The sequence below is a fragment of the Haliaeetus albicilla genome, chromosome 13, assembly GCF_947461875.1.
Source record: "Haliaeetus albicilla chromosome 13, bHalAlb1.1, whole genome shotgun sequence".
In the NCBI taxonomy this organism is placed as follows: Eukaryota; Metazoa; Chordata; class Aves; order Accipitriformes; family Accipitridae; genus Haliaeetus; species Haliaeetus albicilla.
The window spans coordinates 29,479,112-29,504,688 of record NC_091495.1 but is presented as its reverse complement, the minus strand read 5'-3'; the positions used below and the strand labels follow the sequence as shown (position 1 = coordinate 29,504,688).

Sequence of the window (25,577 nt, the reverse complement as noted above, 5' to 3'; positions counted from 1 at the left end):
CAGGAGGGGTGATCGCTGCTTGGGGACTGGCTGGGCATCGGTCAGCTGGTGGTTAGCAATTGCATTGTGCATTACTTGTCTTTATTGGGGTTTATTTCTCTCTCTGTTTTTTGTTATCTCCCTTTTCATTACTACTACTACTATTATTATTATATTTTATTTCAATTATTAGACTGTTCTTATCTCAACCCACAAGTTTTACTTTTTTTCCTGAGAAAATTAACTCTACCCTAGCCGAAACCCGGACAAATTCTCAAAAGTTCTGCTTTGAAAAGTGAAACTGTAAAGATGGCAAGTCCCAGCTCATATTTGCCCTTCTGAATGGGCACAGGAAAGAGAATGAGCCAACTTCTGTCCTTCATGTACTGACAGAGATCTTTACATCAAAGCATTTTCCTAAGACTGGAACCTCATCAAGGAAGTGAGCATGCACTTTTAACACTGAAGGCTGTGTTTGCAAATAATAAGAGGATGATTTGGTATAAAGAAACCAGCAATAATTCTACTATTAAATAATACCTGTAGGAGAATGCGAGAAAAGGGAGATGAAGGAATGGAGAGAACAAGAAAGTAGGAACCTGTCATCAGCCCAGCACTGGAGACACTGAAGGGGGCGGGGGGGGGGGGGGGGGAAACATTCCAGAAAATTAGAGGCTTGGGAGATGGGAATCCCAGCTTCTCCCACATGGTTAATTTATTCTGGAAAAGGTATCAAAAATGGAAATTCCAAAAATCCTTGTATTTACCTATAATGCAACATTACTTTGTTTCAAAGGTACCAGATGATTGAGGTCTTATGCTTTTGTAGGTTTTTTCCCTGTCAATGCAAGTACTAGAGCTTTCTCTTTTATCTTGTATTTCAGGTAGGTATTCTCCAGCACTGAAGTGGATAAACCTATCAACTCATTTCACATGCAGCACTGAAAAGTCATCAGATGCTAACGACTCATTAGTCAGCTGGGAAAGATCAAAACTAATGACAGATGAAACACTCTTTCTTGTTATTAGTCCCCTGAGTCATCCAATTCCCACTGTACCATTCTTTATATTTTGGTGCCTGCCTCTATATAACAAGCAATACTGTTGTTGCAGGTAGCTCCTGTGATTCATTCTTTGGGCTTACCCATCTGTGATTTGTGGGTGAGATGAGTTACTATGACTCTGCTTTCCTCTGGGGCCTCACACTACATCTGACCAGGCTACTGAGACTGCCAGTCTGCTTTTCAGCAGGATTTTTTTCATGTTTAAACACATAAATTCTCTATTTTTACCACGCATAGTACTACTAGTGCTTAAATGAAGACTAGTAATTAATGATTTTATGAATACATTTGCTAATCAAAGTGCAACCTTTCTTTATCTTAACAATTTCCAAGGTAGAAGAGAAATAAGCATTTTCTGAGAACAGGAAAAGCGACGAATAAAAATAGCATATGATGGCAATAATCTTTCTAAAAAATGGGAAAATGCAATGTCTATATGGAAAAGGCACAATATCAGCTTCACATCTCAGCTTCACATTCTCATTCCTAACGAGAAAAAACTAAAGACTTCACATGGATTATATTTTCCTGGGAAAGGTAAATAAATCTTTTCACTTCCTCTTTAACTCAGAAGGAGATATTAAAAAAACCTCACCTTTCTACTGATCTCTTTCTCCTATTTTTGTTGGTTGAAGCTGTCATTGCTTTCCAAAATTATTGAGCCATGCATCAGAAACAGCCAGTAACAACTAGTATGAACATGCTTTCCTTGAATACTTTTTATTCTGTCTCTGCATGTATTCTTTAATTGAACTTAGATTTCTTATGGTTCTCCCGGCTCTTTCAATAAAAAAGCTAAACAGTGTCCCTCAATCATGCTTACACACTGCTCAATTGGCACGTTCTCCACAGATTTTATTCATCACCAAGTATATCCAAGTATTATACACTTTAAAGTCCTATAAAGCATCGCACTGATATTCCATAATGACTGTAAGACACCACTATATCACTACATCTGTCTTAATGAAATATCCATGTTATGATTAGCTTATGAAGCTTTCAGTACTAATACTGACCGACCAACCCACCCGCCCACCCACCCCTCAAAGACCCCCAAAACAAACTCTCGACTACTGCAGTGCTTTATCTGTAAACTCTGAATGCTTCTTTCTGTTTGAAAGTGAACAGCAAAACTTTGGTATTTACTTGCTGTCTCTCCTTAGTAAAAATAAAAATGATATTTTAGACCTCCTTCTAATCCCTATGATTCATATGTCAGACTCCCTACATTCATCATTTCAAGCAATTTTTTTTATCCATTTCCAGGCCTAATGGTGAACCATGTTCCAGGCATATTGCCTTCTTTTTATTCCTAATACTCTAATGAGTGTTAGTAAAGAAGGCACATGACAATCTTCATGCAATTATTATTGTTGACTGGCAAGATGTCTATATAAATTGTTGTCTTCATTCCTCCAAAACATTTTAAAACCATGGAGACAACAGCAAGCCCTCCTCTTGTCATACAGGGGGGTCTGCATTACTGCAGTCTAGTCAGCCATCAATCACTGGTTTAAACATGTGCCTTCTGAAAACTGAGTGCCCATGACTGTGGTCATCAGCATTAACCATAGAAAGTGACTTAGATCCATAGACAGGGATAACTAAAATTTTGGCATTAAACAATCAAATTTCCCAAGAACCACATAGGAAACTACTTCAGTGTCATCTTCAAGCCCAGCTTTAGATGCCCAGATGTGTAATTATGCTTAAAGCTACTGAGAAAACTGACTCAATCACTCCTTCAAGGAACTTCCAGTTCACCTGACTTGTAATCAGTTCGGTTCAGATATAGTTCAGGCTCTGCTAGATGATACACGTTTAGAACAATGCAATTTTTAAAACACAACTTCTGGTGTGATTTTCACACTCAAGAAATAATAATAATGTGAATGGGCATAAGCAGAGTGTATTGTTCATAATAAAAATAGATTATTCCATTCTCAAACACAGGCAACTCAAACAATGATGGTTTACACCATAGCATTGCTTACGTGCTTAAGCAGTCAAGACTAAAGCGATAATACAATTTCCAGCAGAACTTCCATTAACAGTGACCAGTGTAGGATCTAAAATATAATCTAGCAAATCCAGTTTCAGCCATTAGCGTACTAGTTTTCTGCAAAGCTATCTATGCAAATCCATCTATTTGTTGCATTCAGTCTGAGTCTACTTGCAAGTAAGATTGTGGATGACTCAGCTTGAGGTGAACCATCACTACAAAGACCATCTGCTACAGTATATTGTACGTTCTCTCTGTTCAAAGACCTAATTGTACTTACGCTGACAAGCACTAGCTGGATGAGTTAATTCAGCGAGACTCTGTAAAGACTAGGGTTTTTTACAAAAAACATTTTTGGCTGAAATCATAATAGGCATACAGTATACTGCTACAATGGTCCCAGAAGGCAGTGAGCTAGTGTCAGGATGAGTCAGTATGGAATTATGCTGCAAAAGCCATGTGTAGCAGTTATTTGACTCAAAAAAACCCCCAGAAAAAAAAACCCAAACCAAACCCCAAGAAACCCCAAACCAACAAAAAAACTTGGGCATGGAGACTGTAAATACCTGTTCTGCAACAGTGAATGATGTAGATCTTGATGTAAAATAAGCTTTGAGTGCATGAAACCATTAGCTCATCAGACCCAACAAGCTACAGTACACAATAATTCTGAGGTGTTTGATATTTATTCTTGCTTGTCATGACATAGTAAAATACACCACAGATGTTCACTGATAAGCACAACAGGTTGCAGGTCTGCAAGCGGTACAAGTAAAAGTCAGAGTAGTGAGCTCCCAATGCTGTACTTCCACTGATTCTTTTATGCTGAATCCCATTTGGAATTAGACAAGGATGCATTTTTCCCTCTCCAGTAATTATTTATTTCTATGTATAATAAGCCCCACCATTTCTGTTAAAGACTTTGTAATATACTAAGCTGTTCACCATAGTTATTTGCATAAAAAGAGGTATAATTTTATATAGAGTCCTTTATCAAAATAACTCAAATGAGCATCATTAACATCATTAATGCTAAACAGCTAGGAAAAATCTCTCAGCACTAAGGATTTTTATCTTGGCATATACGATATATTGGAGCTCAGTCAAGGACTGAGGTTTTTTTCACAATCCATTTCACCTCCTGCTTGTAGATGACTGGAATATTATTAACCAAATTAGTCTGCAATTCACCATCTCTAGTGAATTTACACCATAGATGAATCTGCTGCATAAAGATAATCTGATACACTCCTAAAAGTGGATACAAATATGAATAATAATTAGCACACATCCACAGGTTTGTATTCTTTTTCATCAAATACCTTACGAAGTCATTTTACAGCATATTTTAATCAGGTAAAGACAAATCAATGATTCACTTTTGAAAGATTTCAAGAAAGAAATTGAACAAAAATAGTGTGTTTGAATTCAAGCAGCTTGCTCACAAAAAAGACTGTACAAATATCAACATCAAGCAACTTATTTGCTCTCTATGAATATATGAAATATAAAGCAATATAATTCATCATTTTTTTCAAAATTTTACAAGGTGAAATAATCTTTAACTTAGCATTATTTTTCTTTGTATTTTTCTGAAGCACAACAACATATAGAGCCTGTAGAGATTTATCAGTCTTTGAAATGTTTCTCTGTGTGGATATTTTACTTGTAAAAACGTTTAAGGAATGACTCGGTAAACCATAGTATAATCACATCATCCTATTTATTATAATCACAACATTCTATTAAAAGGTTAAATTCAGATACCATTCCCCAGCCTGATTTTGCTAATGCAGTCATCCTTCAATAGATATGGTCAGTAATTCTACATTAAAAAATGGAATGAAGCTGCGCCAGGGGAAGGTCAGATTGGACATCAGGAAAATGTTCTTCACCGAGAGGGTGGTCGGTCACTGGAACACAGTCCCCAGGGAAGTGGTCACAGCACCAAGCCTGTCAGAGTTCAAGGAGTATCTGGATGACACTCTTGGTCATGTGGTTTAGTTTTAGGTAGTCCTGCAAGGAGCAGGGAGTTGGACTCAATGATCCTTATGAATCCCTTCCAACTTGAGATATTCTATGACTATGAAAAAGTGACTGCTCTTTCAACTAGTTTTTCAGTTGCTGTTTTTAGAAGCAATACTATGAAATAAAAGTAAACAAAAATAAAAATACCTCTCTTGTTTTTATAATAACATAATTAAAATGCTAGCCCAGAAGACCCTATTCCTACAGACAACTTATGGACATCCTTAATTTTTACTAATTGTTTAAAGGACTCTTACAGGTCTTTTCTAAGTGCTTGCAGGAACTTGACTTAACTGTGGTAGACCTACCCCTTTTGCTTCTCCTCACAAACAAACAATTGCAAAGTTCCAGTTTTTATGGGACTTTTTTATGGGACTTAATCCTGGACAGATGGCTGGGTATAATACATGCTTTTATGCACAGACACACAGAGATATATATATATATATATGAGCATATAGACATATATACGTACTTTTTAACTGGAGAGCATCTGCTCTTGATTTGAACATTTTCATATGGATGCTTTTGTGGGCAATAACAGTACTATAAGGTGTTATTATATACATTTTCATGATTACCATCATGATCCTTAGACAACAATATTCCCATGTTTCCTAGCAATCAATAGTTATGAGTTCAAGCTGAGAGTCATTTGCTACATAAACAAAAATTCCTAGCACATTAAAGGAAACCCACTACTCTCAACACGAAGTTTTGAGGAGTTCAGATTCCATTCAGCACAGAGAGCTGACAGAAAAGTAGATTTATTGAACTAAAATGACAGTTGTGCTGTTCTAGTGGTTTTTTTTAGTCATGTGTAGCAAAAATTACTGCCCTGGTATTTGAGGGAGAAAATCTGCAAAGGTCAAAAGAAATGAACTCTGCTATGCATTTTCTTTCCCCCTGCAGCTGATAAAGTTAATGCCTCAATATAAAAGTTGTTGGACAGTGACTGCTATGTACTACTGTATATATATTCTAACACAATCTTAAGTAGTACAATGTCTATTCCAGTAAAAAAAAAAAAAGTTTTGGTAAATAATGTCTCCTGCTATACAAATAACCATAGTCTGTCTAATCTGAAATCCATAGCACACAAGGTAAGGCAGAGAATAACAATTAATATGGATCATTTAACATGATGGCATGCTCTACTAACTCATGGGAAATAAAGGTCCATTCTTCAGAGGCTAGTTTTTGTACAAGCAGTTTCTAAAATCACAAAGATATTTTGTTCACTCTTAAGACTCTTTCCTTCTTTGCGCCAGAATTGTTCACTACGAAAACCAAGGGTTGAAAATTAAAGTATAGAATTCTTCTTGCTGTTCTGGACAGTAAAAACGTCTATAAATACTTTCTATGTAAGGATTACCTTTGCCTTTACAAAAATTGCAACTGTTACCAGAGTATAGAAAAAGTAGGTTCAACAACGGCATCTATTTCAAAGGAAATCCATATGCATTGGTAGCACAAAAAGATACATATCCACATATATAAACCCATAAATTGATATAAAAGTATGTAAATAAATGAATAAACATATTATACTAGTTAATTAAGAAATTAACAGATTTTTGTGCATATGACTATACTGATTTGGATTAGCTATAAAGTTTACAGCTGTCTTGCAAATCACCACAGACATCTCAGTCTTAGCTTCTTTGGCATAGGCAGCCAGCTACAAAAGCAGATCATAAACATTGTAATAAATGTCTACAGCCACAATTCTGTATCAGTTGCAGAGTGCAGTGATGATTTTCCTTTTGTGCTGCTGCTATGGCAGTTCTTATCTTCATGTACTGGCCTGTACACTAAACTCATACTTGCCATGAAAACAGGATAAAAACTAGATCTGAAATGCAGAAGCTCTGCAATAAAAACATTGCCATCTTCAGGTAATTGACTTTTTGTAGTAAATTAAGTAGTCCCTTCACTTAATTTACAGGACAAGAACATCTCTGTGTAAGCCCACTCGAATGTGCAAGAAACATCAAAAACTTCTGTAATTAAAGTATTCAAAGGATAGTCAATGTCTCCTCCAGACCAGATGACTGTGAATTCCCCATAGCACTCAGTTAAAAGTGTTTTCCATTTGAGCATCCCCTTACATAAGGTAGAGTGGAAACTTTAAATAGCATGAAATTCACTTTGACTCTTACCAGAAAAGACACTGGGGATCTTGGAAAGAAAACTTTTGACAGTACGAATAGGAATCCCATTTTTCTCATCTTGCATGCGGGCTATGACGTCTTCCATCTGAACAAAGAGAAAAAAAAAATAAAAGAAAGAACGAATAAAGAAATCCAGAATTATTTCCTAAAATAAATTCTCACAGAAATTCTAGATCAATCTCTCAGACTGACAGGTCCACTACTGCTATTTCTTTCTTAACTTATAATTTATATTCTATGTTTTTACTGAAAAGGCTGAAAAACTGCAAGTAATTTATTCATGGACAACAGTAAAAAAAAAAAGTATGTGCTCAAAGTCTTTTGAGAAAGAAATACCAACACAGAACAAAGACATTTAGTTAAAGTTGTTAAAAGAAGTAGTTAAAAACCATTGCTGGATATAGAACTTCAAGTTTTGATTGTATTACTGGTATTGTACCACACATAAAAGCAAAATAGACTCATGCAGCCTTTTAGGGGACTGATACAGTTCTCAAAAAGGGTATTCAAAACAAAAATAGAGCTTTTAAGTTCAAAGCAAAAATTCCTTCTTTTCTTTTGAGAATAGGAAAAAAAAATACAACATGATGCAATTTTGCATCCCTGGAGAGAGCAGAGCCAGAAAAATAAGATTATTTGTAAGTAATGGAGTGGGTATAAAAATGTTTAAAATAATTTTGGTGCGGGTTTTTTTAATATATTTTTCCATGAGCTTATTTTTTCCAACTCGATTTTTTAGGCTAATTTGGCCTGTACATTTTATAAATGATGCCGACCCAAAGGTTCACGTTCACGTGAACTATGAACAGCAAGCCCCTTTTACTGGAAAACATAAAGAATGTTTACAGTCATTGGCTGACAATGCCAGTTTTGATTCTAGCAAATTTCCTAATTGAAGTTTACACATTAGATAACTTCCATTTTTCTTTCTTTGACTATCTATCTTTTCAAAATATTCAATGATATTGTGATAAAATGAATTACAATATCCTTCCTTTTTCCTTAAATGACCAACATACTCCATATGAAAAACTCCGTAAGACAAGCATTTTATTTTATTAGTCAAATCTTAAAGAAAAAATTTATCTCACCTCTGTCCCCCCAACAGGTTCCCAAAGAATTCATTAAATGTTTGTAGCTGGGTTGTGTTGAGAAAAGAGACTAACAGACAAAATTCTGTTATACACCTTTTTTCCACAGAAGTCAGATGACCCAAATCAGCAAACAGCAAATCAGCATTAGTTGCAGCTGTGCATTAATTGGCCCAATGGAGGAGTTGTATAGAGCCAGGAAAGGGAGCTGGGGTCACTGGTGGTATACATAGGGAAAAAGAACAAAAATCCATACCAAAAATGAAAATGAAATCAGTTAGTTCAACTGCTCATGAAAAACCTGTTTATACAGAGGGTGTCTGGAGGTTCACATGCTCTGTGTACTTATGGATCATACATTAACAACACATGGAACACAAATCCAGTGGCATAGTCCAAAACAGAAAGTACACAGAAGAAGTAGATATTATTAGTAAGATGTGGAAGACCAAGTCTATTGTTCAGAATTAAAAAACCAATGTTCATTGTAATGACTTTCATCTGACGTGGAATTTGATTATTTAAATAGAAAAGGCTATTAATAATGTTCTGAAGAAATTGTCAAGCAGGCAAACTGTTGTCTATTAAATGGAATATGTCCCTACCTTTATTATCCATATAATAAGTGAAGGCTTGTTTCAACCCCTTTTAAATTCAGTTGGTAAACTGTCTTATTAAGCCCTTAAATGAATAAGAAGTCACTCAAATTCAAGTGAATATCTTTGCTTTAAACGATAAAGTAAATTATAACCATAGGTGCATGGTCTTCTATGGAAAGGAACAGAAGTAAATTTGATGATAAATTCCATACATGCAGCGTAAGCTTATAAGAATATTGCTAGAACTGCAGAGTGAATAATAATATATGTTACACTGGGAAAGGTATAGAAGACAATTCACACATAAGGCAACATGATAAAGGTGTATTTGCATTATAATAAGGATTACTACGAATGTAGGACACAATCCTGGAACATAGTATTACAGGGAGTGGTAAGCAGTTACCTCTTTCTCAGGAACACACAAGAGTGCAAACATTTAATGCCTAGCATTCCTACTGCTGTCAGTAATCAGTCTATGATTTCCTAAACTTGCTTCATGGACAAGATTTAATCTAAACTGTATAAAACCCAACTCTGATAGGGACTGTAGCTCTGGGGGAATTCTTTGGGTTTGATTAGCAAAGTGAGCTCTAGGATGTCTGCACTGCAAAATTACACCTTCCCCTGCATGTCTAGCTCAGATTACTGCTCCATGTCAGGAGTGAACACCCTCTGTGCAAAAGGCAGCTCATATTCCCGACAGCATCATTGTGAACTGCCTGGTTAATTCAGTGTACAAAGGTTACTGCAAAAGTGAGTGGGAATGTTCTGAAACAAGATACAATACAACAGTAGACTCCTAATTAGTTACAGTTGACCTGGGATTCTGTACATTATCTGTTAGACTACAGAATTCTTATTTGTCTTGTCCCTTTTTGTGCAGAAATCTAAAAGGTCACTTATGTTTTGTGGTCATCTTAAATCTTTAACATAAGAACTCAAGAAAATGAAGGGCAATTTTTTTTAAAAACAGCTTCAGTTAAAGATTCAAAACCATCTAATCCAACATACGCAGGTGCACAGTTTGACTTTCAATATACGTACTCCCTATTTCTGTTTTAGCTGCTTTAAATTCAGCAAATGTATAATCTCTTCCACTGAAAAACATCTAATTTAATTATATTTGGGAAGCAGCACTCAAGGCACTTCTCTGTCATTCATCAACAATGACCTAAGACAATGAAAAGGGCAAAATAGTTTAATTAGAATGATGAAAGAAAATGTCATCTAATTTTGCTAAAGAAGTCTAATCTGGGAAACACAAGCTGCTGCCTGATATAATAATTTTCCTTCCTGACGTATCATTTTTTGCTTCTGAGTCACATGACCCAAAAAGTGAAATATAAGCTCCTTTACTTCACCTCAGAATTAAGCTTTATCAGTTCTTTTTTTATGTGCTTATCTGGTTACACCTGACTGGCTCTAATCATGCAATGGGATCTTTTGCAGAACTCAAAGACGACAAATCCACAAACAACAACTGCCTCCTGATCATTCTGCAAATGAAGCTCAACGTGCTTGAGAAAAGAAAGTTGTATAAGCACATCTTTTATCTTCTCAGTCATCATTATACACAATTAACAGGGAAAGTGTAGCTAGAACGAAGTTCACAGTGCAGCAAGGATTCTACAGGAGCATTTCTAAATGAATGTATACTTCAAAAAATGTTCCATTTGTTTACCAGTGAGGCAATTCTGACCCTGACAAAAACTCACTAACATTCTGATGCACCGGCAACTCAGACCAAACTTATAACATTAATATTTAAAACTTCACTCATGTCCTTATGAAGATAATTTGCAATCTTCATCTTGACATGTAAGGACTCTGTGAAATCTATTTCAAAGGCTAACTCTATGACAACAGTGACAGTGCATCTTATGTGAAGCGAAAAGAAAGGAGATAGTGATATCCTGCAGTAGAAAGGCTACAGGATATAGGAGCTGTTGCCTAATAATGACCACTGACTCGGCTCCAAACGCACTGGGAGCTAGGCATGGAGACATGCATGACTTACCCTAGGGGCAGAACCCGTACAGAACCAACAAGCCCACAGAGTCTGTAGTGTCTGGCCATGGGGAAGAGAGATTAAAAGTTATCAAATGGGAAGTGAAGGTGATGTTTCTCAGTCATGTATATTGCTAAAAGTCCACTAAAGGACTATACTTATTAAGTTTCCCTTCTTTGATAAGATCATAAGAGGTTTCTGCCATATGGTGTATGATTCACCTCTTCTATCTTTAATCATCAGTTGTTACCCAAAGGTATCTGTCTTCCTCCATTATTGACAATGGATGTCTTGATAACAAACCAGGACTAGCATGATTTAGCTACTTACAGCTAGGTGAAATGAATACAACTCCTAGGAGCAGAATTTTTATGGTTCCTTAGATTTCAGTGCCATGTGGTTTGGGAAGACTCTGATCTTTAAATTTCTAAATCTAAATATGAATTTCATTGCTAATCATGCACACATCTTGCAAAAATTATGCCCTTGCACCATAATTCAGCAACCCTGCTTCTTAAGTGTGTTTTTTAATGAATTCAAAGACAACAAAAGTCAAAAGCTCAAAAAGTCTGTCAGTGCAGAACAAGAGTCTTTTTTTTCCCCTAAAAGCAAGCCTAAATCAACTCCACATAAAGACGGTCCCTAGATACAAGGATTCCAAGAGTAGAAAAAGAAAGCAATGGTCTGCAACTAACTAAAGTTCAAGAGATACATGGTAAAAGCTTGAAGCCTTGACCTACTCACACATTTACAGATTTTTGTTACTAAAATTTCAGTGCCAGGGAATTAAAAGTACACCCAGCAATACTAGAATGAAACTAAACATAATTTTGTACTCAGTTATTGTACCTCAGAACAGGGGATTGCTCTTATGTTGAGTGTACTGGGATCCACCCGCACTACAGCTTTGTTAATTTTGCTAAAATCTTTCTTCTTCATTTTACCCAAATGCAGGGGTGGAATAACCCAGTGGAGCCTACTACAAACCCCATCCAAACTTGTTAACAAAGTACAACAAGTTACAATATGTAGTAATTTCTTACACTACTCAACAAGCTTCCCTAGACATTTTTTTCCCCTCCCTACTTAAACCCGTTTCAGAGTCCAAGTTCATTAGTGCAGCTGGCCAGCAGGTTGCAGGAGGCTTTCCTTAGCCAGCCCGTGTGCAGAGACATACATGAAGCAACACGGGCTGAACAAAACCAGCAAGGTAGGAGAAAGCTGCAAGGTTCCTTACACAGTAATGGCCATTCTTTCTGTTTTCCAACACATGCTAACTATGCAGAATAGATAGATATATTCTCATCTTGTTATTATTATACTGATAATGAATTACCTGTAAGTGCTTTTGCTTTCAACAGTACTCCTCTCTTGAAACTCCATCATACTACATAGGCGCTGTCTCACACACTACCAATTATACTACAAATTTTCTGTTGAGATCTCCATCAGCTAAAAAGCCTGCAATTGCAGGATGCAGAAAATTTGTAAGAAAGTATTTTGTTGTGGCTCACTGAGGCAAAAAGTCTGTATATTTACATGAATGGCTAAATTGCCCCATCAGAGTTACACTTTAGGAGCCTCAGACTCTTTGTCTTCCCATGTGAGCTGCTCTTTGCCTGGACTACACATGCCAACAATCACTGCAATATCCTTCTTTAATTGAATCATCACAGAGCCACCTGAGAGCTGCCCAACTCCGTGAACCAGGGGGCTTTGTTCAGCTAGTCAAGCTGCATCACAGAGAAGAAAAGAGCACAAAATACAGGAACTACAAGTCCCAGGAGGCTGCACTGACAAGCACAGATACAGGCAAACTGATTGCCAGATAAAATATTTCAGTGTTGCTCACCAAACTAAAGCAAATCATCTCAGGTCAGGAGTGTTGACAACTCTTTTTCTAAATCAAGTGTGTAGAAATGAGATGGTTTGACATCTCTCTATCAAAGATTTTAGAGTTTTCCATTTAATGCAGAATTGCGTTATTTCAACTCTTCCTTCCTACTTGGGATGAAACCAAAGTTTAAAACATTCACAAATCCAGAAAAGTACATTTAGATTTTTGATTAAAGTACAATGCTGAAACATGGCTTAAAACATGCAAGATTAACCAAACTGTTAATGGCAGTCATGCATGAACTATCTGAGCTTGCTGAAAAAAAGCAGTCAGTCAGGAGTTCCTCTAAGTCAGCAATATTGCTTCTCTGGTCTACCAATACAGGGAACTGCCCTAAGTACTCTCTGATGAACGTTAAATTAGAGAATAATTTACTCAATGAAAAGAATACAAGAATGACTGGTCTCATCCTTTTCTCTTTGCTGAAGTAATTATTTGACACCATAAAATCAAATGACAAATCAACACAATATACTAGCAGTCCATGTTTACATTAAACGAGTGCAGGGCAAGCTTTTGTCATTTCTTAAGAATAATTTAGGTTATTTTTCATTAATTTGAAAATCAATGCCAGTTCCATGCCATTATTATTGAGACCTGATTTTTTCCTAATCAGATGAACAGTCCCACTGGGCTTGTCCCTGCCATCAACATTGTATGTTCACAACTGAACTTCCATCAATGTGATAGACTCTACACACTTTGCTGATTTAGAACTGTGCTTTTGGAATGATAATTTTAAGCATGTTCTTGTGTTACTTATGCAGCTAAAACGCTTAATCAACAAAACCAGCATTTCATTTTAAAAGTGCTTATAGTTTATTACAAATCATACAAATAGTTCTTTTGCTTTTCGTGCCTGTGCCTTGCCCATTTTGAGCAGTTATACCAAATTCTGGATATCAGAAGCAGAGAAGCAGAGAGTCTTAGGGACAATGAATGAACCTGCACTTACAGAGACACAGCTAGGCTACTATAAAAGAAGAAGTATCCACCTTCCAATAGTGCTGAATTATCTAATAATAAAGTTGATGAAAATAAATCCCTTCTTAGATATGTTCTCTCAAAGCGGAAAAAAGCAAAATCTTCATGTAAAGTTTACTGAAATTACATAGAATACACAAAATCAGTTAAGTTATTGGCAGCTCAAATATTGATAACTACTGCATAGCAAAGAATTTTCTACAAAGTTACTTTACAACTTTTTATTTGGAAGAGAGAGTATCTGAGGAAGAAATACAGTTTCACAATTAAAAATGCTGAAAAAAAATAAAACAAATGGTCTGCTGAAACAGAATGTAGTTGACCTCTTTTTAATACTTTTTGGAAGAAGGATAACTTAAAACCACAAATTGAACTCCTGTGATTAACCTGTAATCATGTGGCCTGTTTGGAAGCTACAGCTATCAGTGATCCCTAGATAAAGAATGGCTAAAGGTTAATCCCCATCACATAAAGCTGTACAGTAGTGAATGGAAAATATTGAAGATACCATATAGTACATTCTGTAGATAGTGATTTATGCCAATAAGCCATTCTTTTTTCTCCCAGGGACAGCTATTGCTGAGCTAGTGGTTTGATGCACCAACATGTCACACACTATGACTTTTTTCTCTGCCTCATACACTGGGTAAACTGGAGATTTCCCAGTAACCTTCCATTTCCACCACCACTCTATGGTTTCACACAATTTATTTCTTACTGTGCCTTCTTTGCATAAGTTGAACTGAAAACATTTAATACTGCATTTCACCCCCCAAAAAAGTGCTTCTTTATTCTAATTCACAAAATAGTGCAAATTTTCTCCTGTCAGTATATTTTTTGAAGAATTCAGCATGTCAGAACTATGTCAACAAACCTATAGACAACATGGGCTATCACTTCCATTTTTTTCAATTAGATTAATTTTTGTCTCATCTAAGAGTCCTACATCTAAATATGTAGGACATACATCCAGTTCACTGCATGTGGGACATACATCCAGTTCACTGCAAGTATATTAATGCTATATGGCTGGACAGTGAACAGCAGACTGAAATACTTTCTAAAAGCTACTCAGCTGGTATTACAGAAAAAACACATAACTTTGGGGGAATATATTCAGCTTTGGAATCAAGAAAAAGATTATAGAAAACGCTATGCTAACTATACGAAAAATCAGGTAGGTGGCAATTCCAGCTCCCTGGCCTTCATGAAAATGCAATTTCAAACAACAAAAAGAATGTATTAAGTAAGGACAAAGACTGTATTTTTTAAATTAACCACTTGAAGAATAATTCAAATATTCTTTAAAATTGTTTCATACTATTAATACTTCAGATTTTATTTTTACTCTGGCCTTTCCAAGCCAAGAAGCATTTTCTATATTTAGGAAATGTCACAATCAGACATGGAAAATATAAAAATCTATGCACTTATGCAAAAGTTACCATTTTAAATGAATGGTTTTCATGTTTAAATTCCAGACAGATAAAGAAAAGCATTTTGGTTTATTTATCTGTTTTTCTTGGAACTTAGAAATTATTAATTAGAATTAATTAGAAATACAACTTTCTCAAACACTGAATGCTAGTGTTGCACAACCAAACCAGTGAAAGCTTATCCAACAGAGTTAAAAAAACACACCCAGATGATGAAACTTCAAAACCACTGAAGTCAATGGTAATTTTGGAAACTGTATCTCTGCTTTCAGTAAAATCATTATTTCCATCACAGGTGTGAAACATTGGTTAGAATGACAGAAGAAAAGGAAGCATCACTATGGGTACTTGAGAAGGAAACATAGCTTGATACAGGAGGTCATGGTGAAAGAGTATTTATATTAATGGAGGAATTTCTGTAAGAATACTTCATTCAGAAAAAAATATAAATTTTTCAAAGCAGCTAAACCAATAAACAATATTTATTAATTTGTCAGGCCATGATTTGAGCTTCTAAACTGTGCTACCAGAGATAGAAATCATGTTTCTTAGGCAAAATACATGTTTTTAAAATATGGTCTTTCAAAGCCAAGATGTTTCCTGAGTTGTATGGATCATTTGTGATATGATGGTCCTGACATTAAAAATGGGGTCTCCTATATATTTCAGATACAGACAAGCTCAACTGGAAACCTGACCTCTCAGATCCCAAATGGACTTTCAAAACAGTATTACAAAAATTTTCAAAAGGTTTGGAGTTTTTTCCGAGGAACAAAAGCAAAACGTCAAAATTCAACAGAAAAAAACCAGAACAGATTCTGGTACTGTGGTCAGTATACAGGCTAAGATTTTAAAGAACAAAACACCAGCACACATTTTTGTAGGAGATGTAAATCAAGGACTAAGTTAGCTTATATGTAGCTAACTCAGATACAAAAGTGAAAGGTAGCTAATGGCACATTTTGCCTTCACAAAAAACGTTCACGAAAATATTAGCTATAGGATATAGCAAAGTCATGATATATTCATCTACCTAAAAAAAGTGACATTCCTCTGGAGAATGCTTGTATTTACTCCAAAATATGTCATTTAATTCTAAAGTCCACAAAACCAGATGTTTTCTAAATTAGTACAGCTTTCTTACGTCATCTGTTACTAATGGTATTAAATCTAAATTTGTCTAGTTGGAATCTCTTTTCCTCACTTCTCAGATGATCCCAAACATTACAAAGCCACATCAGAGCAGCAGATCATTTTAGAAGCAGCTCTTGTTGAGCAAAGAAGAGACCTTTTAAAAAAAAATGCAATATCATTACCCTTCAAATTCTGAAGAGGGGAGAAGTAATTACAAGAAATGTTTAAAATTACATTGACAGAAATAACTTTTCAGGGTAAACAATGATATGAAAATGGAATACAAATTTAGAAAATTAGCCTGCATATATTTTGAGGTTCTCTAACCTGCTCTGGACAATAGCTCATGCGGAAGCTGATTAAAGCACAGGATCACTTCTCCATTCACAATGAAACTGCAAGGAGGAACACTGGTATCACAGAATCATAAAACAGTTTGTGTTGGAAAGGACCTCCAGAGATCATCTAGTCCAAGCCCCCTGCAATAAGGAGGGACATCTTCAACTAGATCAGGTTTCTCAGAGCTCCGTCCAACCTGACCTTGAATGTTTCCAGGGATGGGACATCTACCACCTCTCTGGGCAACCTGTGCCAGTGTTTCACCAACATATGGAGAATATAAAGCCCAAATAGTCTGGTGATTTCTGCATTGCTTTCTGCCCTGTGGTGGGAGAAGACTGAAGGAGGCAAGCTGGTCTTCTGCTAATATTTCAACAACTAGAGAACTGAGATACTGTATAAAAAAGAAATTTCTAGTTCTCTTAGTCCTTTAAATTGCTCTAAGGTGTTAAACTCCATTAAATACAGAAATACAACTGCTACCATCAAAACAGATTTTTACCAGTAACTTTTAAATTATGCTCTTGTAAAAAAGTTGTTCTTAATAATTGTATTACAGTATGGTAAGCTTTCAGTATCAATTATATTTGGCATTTTAAAAAAATGGGCTGCTGATGTAATACGGTAATGTAGCATTACATGACAGATGGATTGGTTTCACAGTAGTCTGTTCACCCTCTGTTACACAACTTATTTGAAAACAAATATTTTATTTTACCTAATCTGAATAGACAGAAACTAGGCAGTCATGGATATTCTGGCTGTGTTGGTTCTTAAAGCTTGTCTAATTCACCCCTTTTCCCTTTAAGAACAATGTAAAAGAAAGGAAAACAAATGAATCACTGAAGTACTGATCTGCCAAGTGAACAATACAGAAAAAGAATGGATAAAGCCCACAGAAAATACAATCATGATACATTCTATATGCAAAAAACACATCAAGAAGAGTACTGAAATGAATGAAACAGAGCATTTAAACCATTTTCCATAAAAATTTAGCTACCAGCGTTCCATTAACACCAGTATGTTTTCTCCTCATTAAAAATCTTATTACCATCTCCTTTGAGCCAGTAGAAGTTCCAGGCCTGTTCATCTTTTTACTACTTTTGAAAGCATCACACACACAGTAGTTTTTTTCATGCTAAAAGGGAAACCTATCTAATATAGCTCTTGCTAGTAGCAATTTGGGAACTGTAGTACAAACTGTAGGTTTATGTAAGACAAGCAAAGCATAAAAATATTAGCCTGCCCTTCAGTGACAAAATGAGGTATTTCTCAAGCTCAAGCAACATTTTTTCATCTCTCATTAACTGTACAAATTAGTCAAGAGTCTCACCAGAATATGACAAAATTTAAGAAAAACAGGTCATAGGTGTTCTCATTCAGCAAGGAGTAATAAAAAAAGAAGTTTTACGTGCATTTTTTCAATAAAAATTGGGAGGAACCTATGTGGAAGGTAAAACCTCTTTTTTTTTTTTTTTTTGCAATGGGTTGTACAGTTTTGAGATGCATTTTAATTTAAATGGGAAAAAAAAACACCTGAAATGTGAGTATTTGCTATGAAATAAAATTATGAAAACAAATATTACAGGTGAAACAAATGTCTCCATTTTATAAAAGGTATTTCTGTCATCTGTTGCTGAAGAGCATAATTAAATAAAAGAGCAATTGAAACAATGAAAGGTATTTTCCAAAGAATGTCAAAATTGCCACCATTTGATTTATAATTTCTCAACATTTCTAGAATTATTCCAGTATAGGATTCTAGCTATATCAGCCTGATTCTAAGACAAATTTAAAATGCTATTTTCCTAAGACAGAGTAAATGTTTTTATGGTATTCACAAAATCCTGGCATTCTCCTAAAAATTACTAAAATCATAGCAAAAGTAACTTGATTAACAGAATGTAGCCCATTGCTTGCTTTAGCAGTTATTTGGAAGAAGAGAGCTGAAATTTTGATAAGGGTTTTTGATTCTACACAATGAACAGGCAAAACAGAAATGAAAGTTCCTTGTTTAAAAATGAAAGCTAAGTTAGCCATACTGTTTTACCAAAGCAGGCTTTTGCAGGAGCTTTCTTAAAAGGAATCTCTGATAAAGTGCAGTAGCGCCAGTCCGTCAAACTCCATTAGAGCATCTAATTCCATCATATGTAGTCACCTCATACACACACACAGACCCACTTCTTGGCTTCTTCTCTTAAAATTAAAGTTACCTGATTTCCAGAAGCCCTACCCTTCTCCATCTGTTGAAAAAGGACCTAGTTTTTTCTCGCTCCTGCTTACATTGCTGTATTTTCACAAGGATCCTCTACCATGTCTTGCTACAGGACCAATTTCAATAAAGCCTTATTCATCAAAGTACTTAGTAAAAGTTAGTAAAAGTAAGTTAATTAGTAAACTTTAAGGCGGAAATTTTCTAAGAAAATGAAAGTAACTAAATACCTAGCTCACATGAAAAACCAGTAGACTGACATATCAAAACACAGTGACATAGTGAGGAGTGTGTACGTTCCAGTGCTTTGTGAAATAGGAGCCCATTCCAATGTGACATTTCCTAGTTTATATTTTGGCTGGTTGCAGTATAATTAGCAAAAGTAGAACACATTTTGTGATACTTCCTTTCAGTGTTATGTAACAATTACATCAACTCTAGCACTCCATTGCACTTGTTCTGAAGGAATTAAGGAAATAAAAAACCGACTATCTCCCTCTGTCTTATTTATTTTTTCTCTGTTTTTAAAAACATGAATTTGTCTTATGAATTCATGTTATATTTTTACAGAACATCTAATTATACTTTAATTTCCTTGGGGATAAAGGAAGTAATTTCATTTAAAAAAGGCTATTTTGCCTTCAAAACACTAGCTTTTGAATTCTGATGATTTAGACACTTTAAAGCAAATCAGGTCTGAATGTTCTGTACTTGTCCAATTTAGTCATAGTTTGACATTTACTATATCTACATTTTATTTTTCTTTGCAGTCATACTCCTTTTGATTAGAAATATTCTCTGTCTTTATTGTCAAATAATGTTTGTGCCACCAAAGAAAGTAGAGCAATAGTCATTAACAGATTTGAAATATGTGAGCTCTGAAAACTGTGAACAATGGCTATAAAACCATTTGTTTAGTCTATCTGATAGACAATTAGGAAAGGAGATGCTCGTTTGTTATAAACCAGTTTCAGTATTCACATACTATTATATGTATACAATGAGATGAGAATAATATTAAAATCAGACACACTGTAATTTAGAACCAAAAACTGAAAATGGATTTGAGTGAATTAAAAATTTAAAAAAAAATAAAATCAGGATTAAAGCCCACAAATTCATTTGTGCAATTATTTTTTACTCTGGAAAAATTTAGGCAAAACACTGCCTGAAAGAATTAAGTGAGAAATGGTATTTTTCAGCCAAATTTTATTTTGCCAGAAGGACAGAGTCATTCTGTATTAGTTATGGTGAGCAGAATTTATGACAGAAGGCACAATGGAAGTCTGCATGCCATACACACCTTTCTATCAGCCATAGGGTTGGACAAGACATCTCAACTCAATCTCAAATCTCAAATCTGTCAGCTGATGTGTACTTGGTTAATTCAAAGAGTTGGAAAAGTCAGAATCTCTGTACTAGATCCAGTTGGATCTAACTGGTAGCTTGAATGTTGGTCTTGGAAACCTTGGATCACAAGTTTCATAGAAAGTTACTCTCAGAACAGAGAAACTTGATTGTAATAAAGGCATTTCTCACTCGAAGAACCCCAACTCTTTTTGAAGAGCATTTTTTCCATCACCAGTTTATCTGTTTTACCAGTTTAAAGGATGGAAAGTAACAGGGTTTAACAACTAAAGCACTACTTCAGATAGTCCTTTATCTGTGCTATGGAGCATTTAGAAGTACTTATTTCACACTCCAAATATGTTAAAGATTAATAACTGCTAGAAAAAATGGGATACTTACTGGAAAAAACATATGTCCCTATACAGAGGGATTACCCTGCAACGGAGATCTACACTAATAAAACAAAACAAAACAAAACAAAATAAAATAAAATAAAATAAATAGAAGTAGTCTGCAAGCATCTACCCCTTCCAAGCAAAAAAACCAGATTCCTACTTTTGGCTGAAAAGAGTAAACACATTACACAACTAGTCTTTACCCAGGCAAAATTAAGGGGCTGCCAATGACATGTACAAATACGGTAAACCATAATTCTGATGAATTGTTTCAAACAAGGTGGGAGAAAAGTAAAATACCTAAGCACATCAACAGTGATGATAAGATTCCTCAGGCATTTGGAAAAAAAAAAAGCAAGTTGCATTTAGCAGATGAATGACTTGACTAGGACTTGGGAATCCTTGGTTTTCTTCTCCACTTTGCCACCAAATGATCTTTGGCAAGTCACAGTAACCTCCTGTGGCTGAGAAATCCAAGACACAGTTAAGGAAACCACCGTTAACTAAACAATATTCTAAATACTTTTGATGCGTTGGAGCATTGTAACTCTGGATAAAACTGGAGCATTCAGATTTTCAACAGACTGGAGTTCCTTTCAGTTTCCAGAAAGCTGCAGAGTCATGACTTTTTTTTCCACCTTATCTCTTCTCAGAGGCATATATCAAAGCCTACTGTAGTCAGTGAAGGCATTTTCTTTTATATTTTGGGAATAAATGCTAGCATCTCTAGGCACTGGTCTTCTAAATATTAACTACTTCATGACTGGCACAGCATATCTACTCTTTTCCTATCAAAAGCTGAACTATTTATAAAGTTCCAGAAATTAAATTTAAGAGGTTGCATACCATCTACAAATCCACAACACTGAATCATTTCTGTATAGTTCTCCCTGACAACTAAGTTAACATCTAGGATGTTAAATGTCTTCAATGCATTTAATATATTAAATGTGACTGAGAAGTTCATTATTCTGAAGGACCGTGTTTAGAGACATATTTGTTTACTGTATGCCTCGTTGTTCCATCCTTATCTTATCACATCTTGTTACACTACATCATGTCTCAAGAAAAACATGAGGATGAACTCATACACTGAAATTGCTTTAAATGGCTTTTATGTGTTAGACAAAGCAGAACGGGAGGAGGAAATAGTGAGGAGGACAAGGGAAACATCCATCTTCATTATCTTTTTATCCCTTTTGAAACTTAAAAATGCAATCCCATTCTGTGTAGATTTGCATTTTAGTTTATGGTCAACATGTACACTTATCAGAATTTATTTCTTGGTACATAATCTTACTTAAAGATAATTGGATAGAATCTTTAAGGTCTAATACTGAAAACTGCAGTTACAAAAATATTTACAATTTTTGTAACTGCACTTACAAATTCTAGATCCATACTAGATAGGTCAGGTAACAGCACTGTATTCTTGAAACCTATTTTAAAATAAATCTTTACTTAAAGATAAAAAAATTCCCCCTTGGTCATGAGTTCTAAAAGTGGTATCTAAGGAAGTCTTCTAACATCAAGGACGTCTTTGTCAAAACCCCACATCTGATTGTTATGACAAAAAATTAAAAATTCTGACAAAACACAGACATTACCTTTCAACCATTTCTTCCTCTGATGTAGTTTCCACCATATACTGACCATGGTGCTTCTATTATTATCTCAAATATTTTATATATCTGTTTTCATAAGAACTGATGTTGCAAGTTCAGAGTTAATATAAAAAGATGCTGACCAAAGAGGCTGGAAACTCTGGAAATTCAGAGTAAATCTGCTGAGATTAGACTGAGGACAGCAGTGACATCTAACACAGTATAAAGGGGTAAAAGTAATAAAAATATTAACTGGAACAACCTCTAAATGCTATTTATCCAGCATAGGTAGTCATGATATCAGGACATCCATGATCCACTCGGTTCAAGAAAACTGTCTTGAACATATTAATACCTACTGCATACCTCTTCAGTACAGCCTAATGCAAACTGAATTGAAGAGACTTTTGCTTCAGGAAGAGATCAGGTTCCATTTTGAGTTGGTTTTGCCCTTGGTAATGTTTGTAAACTCCCAGAAGTGAATTTAAACCTTGGCATGGCTTTAGAAATTAGTTCTAAAATGTCACTGAGAGTGAAGTAAAAAATACATGTTTAAACTTTGTTAGAAAGAGCAGACAGGCTGCTTATTTGTCTTTCTGCACATGGCATTCTTCGGTGAATGTTCTGAAATTATTAGCAATATCAGCCAAACTGAATTAATCTGAGACATATCTACTTTTTGTTTCTTACTCACTTCATTGAATTTGGTGTAATGTAACTAAAGGTCCATTTCTCAAATCAAATTTACCTCTTCAACAAGTAGCATTTGATAAACTACCTTTAAGGCCAATTGCAATGAACTGTAAATTATTTCCCTTTCATGGGAAGTTTGCTTTTAACCCTTCCTGTACAACTGCCCAGTCTCTGCCCAAAATAATGTGCTTTACTACTGTTTACCAGTCCCGCTTAGCACTAAATCATAGGTATAGGGAGCTGGTAGCTTTGGGACTACATGCTGGTTTCTAATTATTTTAAAGCTGGTCAAACATGTTATATCAATAGCTCTGCTTAACTTGTTTTATAGAAACAGCAGGACCATTTCTCCCATTATACATTCCTACAGTACTTCAACTCTGACATTCATTCCAAAGCAGTAGTCCATTCTCCATATCCAAGTAGTTGTGGACCTCACTTGATGATGCTAATGAAGTACTGTGCTTTTTGGACCAGTAGGAGTCTTCTGCACAGACAGCATATTTGAAATTTTCCACCCAGAACAGTTAATGCTGAATTCTGCTCTCTACATACCATCAATTTTGTGCAATCTTTCCACATGGAACCAAACTGCGGCCCTACTTTTGCAGAATAGATCTTTATCCCAGTATTTTTATACAGTACAGATATATATATATACACACATATACACACAGATGCAGCTAAGTGTGATTTGTATTCTGTGTTATAAAAAAAAGTCTTATAAAATTTGATGTAAAAGGGCTTGCTTGGGGATGTTGAAATACTGGTTTTAGACTTCTTATCAAACCACCTGCTTAACATTCTAGATTCTAAGTTGTATTTATGAATTCACGCAGTAATCACTTGCACATTTAACTGTACTTTCCAAACAAATACATGCAAGAAATGGCCAGGCACAGAAGGCTCATTAGAAATAAATAGGAGATCAATTTGCACCTTGTCCCAAAAGGGAGGCAGTGATGGTTTGCTTTATTTCCTTTTCTTTGTTATGTCAGTTAGGCTTACTATCCTGTCAGAGCATACCCACTGTGTACTCTAAAGTGTCTGAAGGAGTTGTAACATCCAACTGGGAAGTGTGAATCAGAATTTGTTCAACAGCATACAGAGCGAAATGAGTTACTACTACCAAGGAACTAGCAAGAATGACAGTTTTCAATATCAGAATCTAGGGACCAAGTCATTTCAATGACTAAATATTCCAAACCAGATCATAAAACTGTAATTGCTAAACAAGAGCTTAAAAGAAGTACATTGCATGTATGCTTAAAAGCAGTACATTGCCAACTGATAGAGGAACACATGATAATTCCCATAGGTTGTTACTACTGAATACTGTTGCCCTCAAACCAATAATCCTGGATTACTGCACCAAAACACTTGACTCGTATCCACAGCAAGTTATTCTTCATACTGGTAAAGAAGAGCAATACTGTTAAACACTAGCCAATACAACACTAACAAGTTAAATTCTAGTCAATACAAAAGTGATCAGTGATATAATGCATAAAGAAAGGAATCCCTGCCTTGAAAAGCCATCAAGATTTGTAGCTACAATCAGGTAAATACTTCAACTGGCAAGAGAAATTAATATCCAGTTGTTAACAGCAGTGAGATTTTCTGCTTTACTGAACAGTTGTGATGTGTATGGGCAGGCACTTCCATATGGAAGGAGTGGGGTAAAAAAAACAATAGTGAAATAACTTAAGTAGGTTCAGTGAATACATGGAAGATAAATATGCCTCAGTAGTTGCAGGCAAAGTTAAAAAGGACATGGAGATCACTTAAGCAGACATAAGAATAGTTAACTTTTGCTGATGAACTGTGAATAGAAGGGAACAGATATGGAAATGAGAATATAATGTCAGAAATCACATCTGAAAAAAACTACAGACCTTCCTTGAATTTATTTTTCCTTAAAAGCTGATCAGATCATAAAAGAAATTCTGAAAAACACTGAAATTTCTCAAGAATTCTCACATTTTTATTCAGTACTCTATTACTTTAAAAATCATCTTGAAGATTTCATGTAAATTATTGACATTAAAATAAAAATTAAGTGCATTTAAAGTTGTATAATTTATGTAATTTCTTCTACATTAAAACTACTATTCTTTGTCATTTTGAGATTATATTTCCTGAAGGCATACTTTTAATATAAGATTTTAAAATGCAATTATATTGAAAAACGGAATCTCTCTAGTTAAAAAAACCCTTTCCACCTTTTCCTGTTATTTGTCTTCAGTTTGATATAATTTTTTTACCTCAAAGCTTCTATTTTGTTCAGTGCAGTACGACTAACTTCTAATAAACCCAAATCTAACAAACTTGGGTCCTCACAATTCTACCCTGTGTAATAGTAGAGTGACAGTAGGTGTCAAAAAAAAACCCCAAACCCAAACAGATAGAGAGGGCCTTATGCTCACTCAGTATTTCTTGCAGCATATCACAAACACATTCTCCAGCCCGTCACTTGTGCTGTTGCATATGTGACTAGACAAACACTGCTTAGCCCTGTTTGCCTGGGTAAGTAGCCAGAAATTGCATGTTAAACCTGCTACCAGCAGAATGTCACCTCC

At 35.3% G+C, this 25,577-nt stretch overlaps 1 protein-coding gene across 10 annotated transcripts in view; it reads right to left on the bottom strand.

The window, feature by feature from the left end:
* RGS7 (regulator of G protein signaling 7) overlaps positions 1 to 25,577 on the bottom strand; it is a 296,147-nt gene that overhangs the window by 138,024 nt on the left and 132,546 nt on the right. For all 10 annotated transcript variants that reach the window (XM_069800646.1, XM_069800647.1, XM_069800645.1 and 7 more), the window contains exon 3: positions 7,239 to 7,335. In XM_069800646.1, the coding sequence (XP_069656747.1) occupies positions 7,239 to 7,335 (97 nt within the window). The remainder of the gene's footprint in view (positions 1 to 7,238; positions 7,336 to 25,577) is intronic.